Here is a 12,583-nt window from a genome sequence, read left to right as displayed (position 1 = left end):
TTAGACTCTAGTGGTTCTGTATTGAAGGAATAGGGAAAGGGCCTGAAATCATTCGAGACTTAACTCCAAAAACAAAATATCCATAACAACCCACGAGACCTATGTTAAGAGTACCTAAAATGGAGATCTCAATCATTTCAGTAGTTATCGAAATCTTCAGTTACAGACCAAAAAACCTTACTACTTTTATATAATAAGATATATGATTATATACATGTTTTTGTAGGGTGTGTACGTCCGTACATTCTACATGTTATATACAATCTACAGTTTTTTTTATTGATCTAAGATAATTTTAGCTTGTTGCTACTGCGTTAGTTATTTAGAGAATATATCTTTCATTGATGAAAGTAATGATAAATGGCAACTGAACAAAATAATGCGAAAAATATTTTTGCTAAAATAATGCAATAAGGAATGCTTTTTTGCACTACAAATACTTTACATACTCCTGCAAATATATAGCAACAAGGATGACAACAAACTCAAATGCATAGCTCATACAAATAAAAAATAATTAACAGTAGTAAGAGTGTAAATTAGTGTTAGTTGTAAAGATGCTACGCCACAACGTTGTTCCCTATAGCCATAAGAATCACCTTTTCGAATATGAAATGATAAACAGCGTGAATATCTTAAATTTCTGAATTTATAAAAAAAAAGTTTTATTTAATTGGACTATTCTATCATGCCTAACTTTACGATCAGAGGTATCGGTTACTGACAAATTGAAGTACAAGCAGACACACTTTGAATATAGAAAAGATTTGACTCTGAAAATATTTATTTCTTAACCAAGTGACGTCACATAGGGAAAAAAGTGGAACATATATATTGTTTTGACTACGTATTAATGTTTAAAACTACTTTTGTAAACAATGTTTTAATTTTTAAATGGATTTTTTAGTTGCGAAGCTGCACAACATGTAATTTGTCTGCCTGTCCGCACGTCAGTCACCTAGTCCGTAACGCTATGGGGCAAATGTGATATTGAAGCTGTTATTGAAGCTTACCTTCTGATTTTTCTTGTCAACTTTCCATCACTAGGAATTTTACATCCATGGGAGTCCTCACCCCCCCCCCCCCCCACCCCCCCCCCCACACACACACCTCAAGTGGTCCAATAGGCTTCTAAATGGGAAGCCGTTAGTTATTTATAATGAAAATGATTCTAATTTGATCAACACGTGTTATTAACGTGTGCGGTCTTGCTAATAATATAATTTACAATTTTTTGTTTGTGTGAGAAAGAAAATGAGGTTATAGAACTGTGAAAGTTGTTTGCAACCCAACCTTTAGAAAAAGGGAACAACAAAGAAACAATTTTGTAAAAGTTTTAGCGAGAACAAAACTTGGAATAGCTATACAATGGATGTAGAATATACGTGGATATTATGACAGGGGAAATATTGCTGTCAATTTAGCTTATTGACATTGAACTCGTTTACTGGTCAGTTCATTTATCCTGTAGAAGTTGAGCGGATGGGGTAAAGGGTATGGAAGGGGGGATCGTTATTTTAGCCCACTGCAAGTTTCACTCTATTAGAGAACAGGAAAATCTGGCGTGAGATCCACGCAAAAATATGTCCATTAGCTATACATTACATTTAAAAAATTATCTTAAATTACATGTATTAAGAAATGAGGTAGAGACAGTTGTTTTACTCTTTGTTATTTTAGTTTAAGGAGCAAAGCTTTTAAAAATGTATATGAATTTTTTTAGCGGGGCGACTTGAAGCTTAGAATCACTTGGTTAATTTTAGATACTAAATACATGTGTTTCATTGCAATCCCACCCTTTGATTGTATAACCTTTGCCAAAGTATCTACACTGCTACAGTACACTAAGCTCAACGTTGATGGGTTGTAGTTAATTCTAGGACAAGGAATTTCCTCCATCTAATATAACCATTATTAAGACACCATCCCGACAACCGGCGGTTGACTTATACTTACAAAACTGGTATTAATTAATGACTTTTTTATAGTCGTAGAAAATTGTCTGTAATACGATGCAAAACATGATTTTTCTCATCGCTGTGAACCGGTTCTAATCCAGTATTAAGAGAATAAAAGCAAAGCTTAAAGTAAACCAATATATCCAAGACAATACCATAATGGTAAATTTTCTGCGACAGCGGAATATATATCTGACACAATTTTAATAGATACATTTTTTTCTGGTATTGCTTTTTAAAAGCAGCGTTTTTCTATGAGTATGGTAAGTCCGTCCATCAATCTGTCCGTAATGGATAGTTAATTTGGGCATGTTAGAATTGTCCTATCGATTTTAAATATGCTGATTTTTTTACTTTTTTAACAAAAACTTTTTGTATGATATGATTATCCTATTCATATGATGTTTGGATTCCTAACAATGGAATTATTTGCTTTTACACTATCCTTTATTTACTTTGTACAATTTTGTTTATACTTATAAATTAATGTTTTGCTTATTTATTAAGTTTTGAAATTCTACTGGAGTTAGTGTTCGTTTGTCCTTCCTTCTTATTATTCATTATTGAGCTTCATTTTTATGAATTTTTCATCCTTGTTTTATATATTTTTTGTGTTGTACTTAAGACTTACAGTAGCTAAGCTGCTCAAAAATAATTTTCCAAGCATGTTTCAAGTACAAAATGTAATATAAAGTAGCAACGCTGCCAGAAAGAATGAAGTAATAACACCTAGCCTTAATTTTACCGACAATAAATTTAATAATAATGCTATAAATTTAGTTTTTATGCATGCATGCTTATTTAGAACAGAAGTTGTTTATCATCTTTTTTCTTCAACATGCAAATAGAATTCTACAAGACTTTGTGTCATTAACGTATATCCTTATGATAAAGTAACAGGATGTTTGTCCGTCTATACCAAAAGATCTCGCTAAACTTTGAACCGATATGTGTCTCCTTTACAGGGTAGCTTCTCATTGGTACTGGAAAGGTTTTTAACTATTTTGGTGGAGATTACTACCAGCCTCCCAAGAGAAATATCTCCATGAAAAATAAAACCCTCCTCCCAAAAAATTTTAGTTATTGAATTCAACTCCACCCTCCTCAAGTGCCCTTAGAGGCCTCTAGGAGGGAGAGGGGGGGGGGGTGTAGCCGCTAGTTCTTATTTTGAAGTAAAAGAATCTACGTCTGTTTGTGTGTAAAAAAAGCGATTTTAAAATAAATGATTTTATTTTAATGAAGCTAAAAATGAATATGTTTAAGATTAAAGTAAAAATACTCTTTGGTTAACATTTCAGCGACTACTATATTAAAATCATTTCTATTTTAACAGGATTCTCATGCAAGGTTTGAAATGAATAACACGATTCTTACATAAGCTTACGTTTTGACATACACTTTTATGACATGTACAAAAGTTTTGTTGTAAAAGATATTTTTTTTTGCAAATGTTGTAAAATTAATAAATGTCGCTGTGCCCTAGTACATTAAGTTTTCAATAAATTTTGATGATTACACTATAATTGAAAATGCCACAGCCAGTAAATCGATGGATATATTATTACTTGGATCTTACACCAGATTTTAATGTTCTCTAATAAAGTAAAACACACATATACCCTCAATAAAACCTTCTAACCTAATCCCATCCCCTTCCACTGGATGAACGAACTGATTAATAGATGAGGTTTATTTTAGTTGCTAAATTGACGGAAAATTTTTATCCTGTCATAATATCCTCGTATTTTCATATCCATTTTGTGACATGTTGTTAAAAAAAATATGTAAAAGTGACTATGCAGCCTACCCAACAAAGACAACATATCTGCACTTTGCCCTTTACCAGGCCTCACTTTTCATATCACAATAATTATATTCTCAAACTTATACCACAAACTTTTAAGTATTCCCCTTTTGGATTCCAGCAGAGATAGAAGATAGGTAAATGGAATTAAAATATTGTTATTTGAATGTTGCACCAGATTTTCATGTACTCTGATAAAGTGATGCTTGCAGCTGGCTAAAATGGCGATAGCTGCCATCCACCCCTTACCCTATACCCTATCCTCCTACTGGATGAACGGTTTGACCAATAAATCAGGTACATGTTGGCAACCAAAATTAACGAGAAATTTTTCCCTATCAATATATTCTATTTTCATTGTAAATGGAAACTAATTATTATCGTAATTTTTTATGTGGCCGTAGATTGTCGAATTGGCATTCAGTTTGACTATCCTACAACACGTCAAACTAGAGACGCAAAAATATTTGCCTACAGTATTTAAGTAAAGGGTAGTGTAGAATATCTTGGCTCTTTAAAAGGCAAACTAGTTACCTATACAATGTTCTAATTCAATTTAACGCGCATCAAACGTTTAAAAGTAAAAAAAGTATAGTTTACAAAAATTTATTAAATTTAAAACATAAATAGATATTTTTATGTTAGAATTTTATTACATTTCTTCGACAATCTCTCTCTCCTCCTCGTGGGCTCCCTTTGTCCTCCTCTTGGTCCTAACATGTTGCTTCCTCTTCTGTCTCACAGAGTCCTTCTTGTTAGTGTCAACGTGCCTTTTCACGTTGGCCCGCTTGATGCCATGCTCAACGTTCATATTTTTACGTTGTTCCCTAACCTTTGTTTGAGTTCTGCTTGTGGGCTGGTTCACTACGTCCGTAGATTTGGCCATGTCCATCGAGTCTTTGGAATATCCAGCTGTTTTGGAGCTCTTTGTTTTCATGGTTTTTCTTGCGGATGGCTTTGACTTGCGTTTTCCCATTTTCATGTAACTTTTCTTGCCATTTTAAATTTATCGCGTTGAATGATCAAACTCTAAATAGGAACTGAAACCTGATAACATTTGGCAGATTTTGAAAAAAATATTTCGAAGATTTTTTTTTGTTCAGGATGATTTCTAATATAATTTTTTTTCAAAAATATATAGGGATCTTAAAGGAAAAGACAATAGACGTTAAATCATGTATAGCATCGTAATACAAATCTTAAAATTGATACTAGTTTTGTTAGCTTATAATTTTTCAATTCAATATTGGCGGAAAACTGTCTATAATACATTGCAATAAATAACAATTTATCCATATTCCATTTGCAACTCCCTGTTTTCCTAAGCTCCAACGGTTATGTGGTAAGAATTCCCAGTAAAAGTTTGAGTAATGGACGTAGGATATACGTGGATATATTGATAGGGGAAAAATTGTCGTCAATTAAGGTTGCTTATATGGACCTCATTTATTGGCCAGTTCGTTTACCTAGTAATAGAGTAAATGAGGGGTAAATTGGGTTTATGGAGAGTATCGTTATTTTAGCCCGATGTGAGCATTATTTTATCAGAGTACATAAGAATTTGGTGCAACATCCATGTAATAATATCTCGATTGTTTGAGTACAATCCTATATTTTCATATTTTTAATACTTTTTAACAATCATTTTCTATTACACACAAAGTACATTTAAATACATTTTCATTTGTTTATAGAAAAAGCAAAACTAATATACCAATATGGCCTCAAAACCGTTCAATATATGTATTCTGAATTAGAACCGGTTCTAAGCCATAGAGAAAAATAATGTAGCGCATCATAGACAATTTTCTACGAATAATGAAATATAATAATAATATTGATCTTGTAATTTTTAATTTTACTATCCGCGGAAAATACTTGCGATAAATACTTATTCTCATATTTTACTCTCTTCTCACCAAAAATCAATTTTCATTCAAACAAATAATTTCAGGTTTCCATCGGTTATGTGGCATTAATCCTGACCAACACTTCTACCTTCACCTCAAGAGAGACTCAGAATTTAAACATTTAGACTTTACTGTTACATCGGTAACTTCAGGTGAAATCATTTATTTTGGTAGTTCGCCTGCCCAGCTTATCGTGGAGTTTTGGTCAGAGCTCAGCAACTGCGCGTAAGCCGCAACTAAGCCTAAAATAAAAACCCGCCTGGATGCCGTTAATTTTTTTAAAAAAGGGTGATTAACACATTCGGTTCAGGTTTAGACTTCCAGCTGATTTTTAAAAGTGTAAAAGATTGATTTCACTAAATCTTACAGGCGGCTGACGTTCTGATGCCGAGTCCTGCATTCAGCCACAACTCCATACTTTTAAATTATATATTTTACAGGCCAGAAATTAGACTTATTACATGTACATTTTTAGACTTTATTCATGCTTTTCGATTTGGGTTTAAACAAAATTCATAGGAACTGATATTCTCGTATCCATTCGAATCCGGTGGATAGAAACCGGTTCTCATCCATACGAAAAAACCATGTCTAGCATCGTATTATATCCAGCTTTCTACGAATATAGATATGTGCAATCATAAGATTAAAACCAGTTTTAATCTCATAATTGTACATTCTATATCCACGGAAAGCCGTTTATAATACGATGCGAGAAATAACTATTCTTACTCTCTTAAACCTAAAAGCGACTAATGTAGCCCTAACAATTTTTAATGCATTTGTGCTTCTTCCCATACTACCCTAGTAGTTTTTACCCCTTTTCGGTCAGATTAGAAATCCACAGTCACTAGATTTCAGATTTAAATCTGTCTCAATATGACTCTTTGTTACCAAAGTTCAGATATGACAAAATTTGACCAAAGTTCAGATTTCAATCTGAAATTTAGTGACATTATGTCAGGTTATTTTCTCATTTTTGGCAATGCAAACAAATCTGACACAATATCACCAAAAGTCATATATGACATTTAGTGACATAGAGTCAGAGTTGGGGAAATTACCTAATCTGACACATTGTTGCCAAATGTCATATATGACATTTAGTGAAATAGAGTCAGAGTTGAGAAAATTACCTAATCTGACACATTGTTGCCAAAAGTCAGATATGACATTTAGTGACATAGAGTCAGAGTTGAGAAAATTACCTAATCTGACACAATATCACCAAAAGTCATATATGATATTTAGTGACATAGAGTCAGAGTTGGGGAAATTACCTAATCTGACACATTGTTGCCAAATGTCTTATATGACATTTAGTGAAATAGAGTCAGAGTTGAGAAAATTACGTAATCTGACACAATATCACCAAAAGTCATATATGATATTTAGTGACATAGAGTCAGAGTTGGGGAAATTACCTAATCTGACACATTGTTGCCAAAAGTCAGATATGACATTTAGTGAAAAAGAGTCAGAGTTGAGAAACTTACCTAATCTGACACATTGTTGCCAAAAGTCAGATATGACATTTAGTGACTTATAGTCAGAGTTGCGAAAATTACCTAATATGACACAATATCACCAAAAGTCATATATGATATTTAGTGACATAGAGTCAGAGTTGGGGAAATTACCTAATCTGACACATTGTTGCCAAATGTCATATATGACATTTAGTGAAATAGAGTCAGAGTTGAGAAAATTACCTAATCTGACACAATATCACCAAAAGTCATATATGATATTTAGTGACATAGAGTCAGAGTTGGGGAAATTACCTAATCTGACACATTGTTGCCAAAAGTCAGATATGACATTTAGTGACATAGAGTCAGAGTTGGTGCAATTACCATATCTGACACATAGTTAACAAAAGTCAGATATGACATTTAATGGCATAGAGTCAGAGTTGGGGAAATTACCTAATCTGATACATTGTTACAGTCATATATGACATTTGTTGTGACATAAAGTCAGAGTCTGGGCAATTACCAAATCTGAAACATTGTTAACCCTTACAGATTGGCCAAAATTCTCACCTTAAAAGGCCCCCCCCCCCCCCTTTAGAGTCAGAGTTGGGGAAATTACGTAATCTGACACAATATCACCAAAAGTCATATATGATATTTAGTGACATAGAGTCAGAGTTGGGGAAATTACCTAATCTGACACATTGTTGCTAAAAGTCAGATATGACATTTAGTGACATATAGTCAGAGTTGAGAAAATTACCTAATCTGACACAATATCATCAAAAGTCATATATGACATTTAGTGACATAGAGTCAGAGTTGGGGAAATTACGTAATCTGACACAATATCACCAAAAGTCATATATGATATTTAGTGACATAGAGTCAGAGTTAGGGAAATTACCTAATCTGACACATTGTTACCAAATGTCATATATGACATTTAGTGACATAGAGTCAGAGTTGGGGAAATTACCTAATCTGAACCAATATCACTAAAAGTCATATATGACATTTAGTGACATTGAGTCAGAGTTGAGGAAATTGCCTAATCTGACACATTGTTACCAGAACTCATATATGACAGTTAGTGACATAGAATCAGAGTTGGGAAAATTACCCAATCTGACACATTGTTACCTAAAGTCATATATGACATTTAGTGACATAGAGTCAGAGTTGGGGAAATTACCTAATCTGACACAATATCACCAAAAGTCATACATGATATTTAGTGACATAGAGTCAGAGTTGAGGAAATCGCCTAATCTGACACATTGTTACCAAAAGTCATATATGACATTTAGTGACATAGAGTCAGAATTGGGGAAATTACCGAATCTGACAAAATATCACCAAAAGTCATATATGACATTTAGTGACATAGAGTCAGAGTTGAGGAAATAACCCAATCTGACACTATATGACCAAAAGTCATATATGACATTTAGTAACATAGATTCAGAGTTGAGGAAATTATCTAATCTGACACATTGTTACCAAATGTCATATATGACTTTTAGTGACATAGAGTCAGAGTTTAGGAAATTGCCTAATCTGACATATTGTTACCAGAATTCATATATGACACTTAGTGACATAGAGTCAGAGTTGGGGAAATTACCTAATCTGACACATTGTTACAAAAAGTCATATATGACATTTAGTGATATAGAGTCAGAGTTGAGGAAATTGACTAATCTGACACAATGTTACCAGAATTCATATATGACATTTAGTGACATAGAGTCTGAGTTGGGGAAATTACCTAATCTGACACAATATCACCAAAAGTCATATATGATATTTAGTAACATAGAGTCAGAGTTGAGGAAATTATATAATCTGACACATTGTTACCAAATGTCATATATGACTTTAAGTGACATAGAGTCAGAGTTGGTGCAATTACCATATCTGACACATAGTTAACAAAAGTCAGATATGACATTTAATGACATAGAGTCAGAGTTGGGGAAATTACCTAATCTGATACATTGTTACAGTCATATATGACATTTGTTGTGACATAAAGTCAGAGTCTGGGCAATTACCAAATCTGAAACATTGTTAACCCTTACAGATTGGCCCCAATTCTCACCTTAAAAGGCCCCCCCCCCTCTATCTTGGCTTCTGTTACAGATAGAGACATAAAAAAAATTTCTGGTGGTTCATGTGCATTTTTAGAGAAAATTACTTTTTCTAGTTATAGCGGTACAACCACTCCATAGCCGCTTTTTAGCAGCCAGCCGCTAAATATTAAACAGCTGTAGAGCTGCCAATTTTAAAGCTAGGAATACCAAATTTTAGGTGGAATTTTTATTTTTTAACAAACAATTAACTTTTTTTACAATGGCCAAAAAACAGCAAATAATGGAAACTGCCATATTTGGTGGTTACAGCGGTTACGGCAGTTGACGTCACCTATTATTATTTTTTTCTGTATCTTATCACAACAAAAGACTAGTTAAAAAAAATGGGCTGGTCTAGGGGTATTGAAATATGGCACCTGTCAGCTTACAAACAGCAAAATTACAGGTAGGAAATTGAAAATTGATCAAGAAGTGGTCAAATAATAATGACCTTACTATTCACAGAATTTTATTATTACTCAAGAATTTACCACAAAACTTTTTTGGTCTCTAGCTGTAATAGAAGCCATGATATTTATGATATATGTCTATAGTAAAAGCTGGACAAAAAACCGGTCCTACAAAACAGTCATGGAGCGGTCAAACAGTCATAACACCATTTTTCTCAGATGCTCATTGATATCTAAGTGTTTGCCAAAAAAAAAATTAGGTGACTACCTTATACACAAAAGACATATTGTATAAATTAAGATTTATTTACAATTTTATCTAATTTTGAAGCCACGTAATCGACCGGAGGGGTGGGTGATGAATGCCCCCCCCCCCAACCGTTAAGGGTTAAAAATAAGTATTTTTTGACTTTTCAAGCATGAGTGACAGACAAACGAAAATAAAATGTATATGAATACAGATGGGCACAGGCCTCAGAATCTTCACTGAAAATTTTAGCTGTCTACCTTAAATAACAGCCGAGAAAATCACAGTGTTCCCATAGTGACTGTTACATAATGACTTAATGATGGACAGGACAACAGACAAATAAAGTGAATTTTACAGTAGCCTTGCTACTAAAAAGGGTATTTTGTCAGTTTGTTTGATCAAGATTTTTACCTATGTGTCTTTATTCTAGCTATTGTATCTCATTTATAGAAATGAAGCTACTCAGTAATTCATCCATATGGAAGCTACTCTATTATTCACTTTTTATATCTGTACACCAGTTGAACAGTGAGGAAATGTGATTTTCTCGGCTGTTATTAAATGAAGACAGCTGAAATTTCAGTGATAATTCATTTGAAAATTTGTACATCTAAACACTGTTTATTCGTCTTTTCTGTCATTCATACTCAGCACCATAAAAAAATTGTCTAAAATTCTTAAATGGACAAATGCTTGTCACTAAATAGGATAAGCATTCTCGATTTTTTTCATTAATAAGGAGGGAGTTAGATATAAATCTTGCCCCAAACCACACTGTTGTATTACACCTTTCAACAGATATAAACATTGAAAATTATAAGATTTAAACCAGTTTCCATCTGTCTGTCCGTCTGTCTGTCCATCTGTATGTTTTTCCGTATGTCTGTCTGTTCATCTGTCTATCCATTTATCTGTCTGTTTGTCTATTTAAAACAGTTTCTATCTCTCTCTCCTTCTGTCTGTCCGTCTGTCTGTCCATCTGTTTGTCTGCCTGTCATTCTGTTTGTCTGTCTGTCAATCTGTCTGTCTTTCTGTTTGTCTGTCTGTCCATCTATTTTTCTGTCTGTTCATCTCTCTGTCTGTACGTCTCTCTGTCCATCTGTTTTCTGTCTGTCTGTCTGTCTGTCCATCATTATGTCCATCTGTCTATCTGTCTGTCATTCCATTTATCTGTCTGTCTGTCTGTCTGTCTATCTATCTATATGTCTGTCTGTCTCTCTATCTGTATGTCCGTCTGTATGTCCGTCTGTCTGTCCATCTGTTGGTTTTTTGGAAGGACCTTGGACCTACGTGAAGCCACATTTTAAAGAAGAATAATATCAGTCAAGTGGCCAACTAGATTCTTTGGTACAAACAGAGAATCATCTTGTTACTTTTATGTAAGGATTAACTCAGGCCCAAACACAAAAAAAGAACATGATACATCCACTTGTTGTTAGTGAGGAAATGGGTTTGATTTGCTCAATATTTAAAGAATGTACGACGTTTGTTTATTATATTTATGTGCTTTGTCAACTATGGATGATGTCATTCTTATTTAATTTAAATCCAAGTATAATAATTCATAGAGGGAGTGTACATTGGGATGTTTATTACACTAGTCCCCAAAGTCATTAAAAATGTTTTCTTATTCGTTGGCTAAACAACCTTAGGGACTTTTATTAAATTTTGATTGGTTGGTTCATTTAGTTGAGTGTCCAAAGGTTTCAAACACTAATTGTAATCTACAGAGAGGGTATTTTGTATATCTTCATTGGGGATGTACATCAATTTATCAGCCATTGTCTTGTCCCTGTTGATTATAAAACTTTGATAAAAGTACTGAAAGCGAATAAGAAAAAATTGAACATACAGGGTGGGGCAAATAAAACCGGACATTTTTCACACGGCCATAGCTCCTAAACTACTTGACCAGTCAGGACGTTTGACCCCACTTTAAAAAGCTTTGGTAATGACCTTTATGCCAATAAAATTTTTTGGACAATGTAGGACATGTACTCTGAGCTGGCCGCGCACATGTTTAACAAGGTGGATTCGGAGTGTGCCTGTTCTATATCCTGAATTCTCTACTATGGCCTACTAAATCTGACCTTAGCCCATTTGTAGATGAGATAGACTTATAAAACTTGCTGGAATTACAGTTAGATACATAAGTAAGACACTAGAAAAAACTAGAGCTCTCTATCCCAGCTGGTTTGATGTAGTGAAACGTGACAGATTTTAAAATGTCAAAAATGTCTAAAATCCTGAATATTTCTCGGTTATGGACTTCAGGGGCCATATGAAACCCTGAAACTCGTTTTAGACTATGGGTTGCGCTGATAACCCTAGCTAAATCTTCAAGCCATTTCTAAAAATATATAGAACATTGTGTTAGCTCAACTGTAGCCCAAATGAGAGCCGCCGTGTAGAAGGTTAGCTTGATAGATGGGTGAATTTGGATCCTGCTGTTTCTCACGTCTCGAAGGAGATGTGGCCTCCCAGCAGACTCTATCTTATTCCAATGGACTATTGGGCCTAAGGCTAATTTAAAGCATGCCCATTCCACAAAGACCTCTCTCATTGCCATTATTATATAAGGAGAACTTAGCCATCTTGGACAGGGACATGGTGGTCAGGGCCTGCGGGCGGTTCAGGGGGC

The 12,583-nt window shown here is 34.0% G+C and overlaps 3 protein-coding genes across 4 annotated transcripts in view; 1 reads left to right on the top strand and 2 right to left on the bottom strand.

The window, feature by feature from the left end:
• Positions 1-12,583, bottom strand: part of LOC145316261 (tryptophan--tRNA ligase, cytoplasmic-like) — a 309,384-nt gene that overhangs the window by 250,698 nt on the left and 46,103 nt on the right. The gene's annotated exons all lie outside the window — the stretch shown is intronic.
• LOC145316263 (uncharacterized) overlaps positions 1-12,583 on the top strand; it is a 61,109-nt gene that overhangs the window by 23,884 nt on the left and 24,642 nt on the right. Inside the window, exon 7 of the mRNA XM_080156687.1 lies at positions 5,717-5,824. Coding sequence (XP_080012813.1) covers positions 5,717-5,824 — 108 coding nt within the window. The remainder of the gene's footprint in view (positions 1-5,716; positions 5,825-12,583) is intronic.
• Ufm1 (Ubiquitin-fold modifier 1) overlaps positions 1-12,583 on the bottom strand; it is a 268,608-nt gene that overhangs the window by 245,368 nt on the left and 10,657 nt on the right. The window lies entirely within an intron of this gene.

Source organism: Acartia tonsa, chromosome 4 (assembly GCF_053477335.1).
Source record: "Acartia tonsa isolate MP-2025a chromosome 4, ASM5347733v1, whole genome shotgun sequence".
Taxonomy (NCBI): Eukaryota; Metazoa; Arthropoda; class Copepoda; order Calanoida; family Acartiidae; genus Acartia; species Acartia tonsa.
The sequence above is the reverse complement of the archived record's forward strand: the minus strand, read 5'-3'. Positions and strand labels throughout refer to the sequence as shown.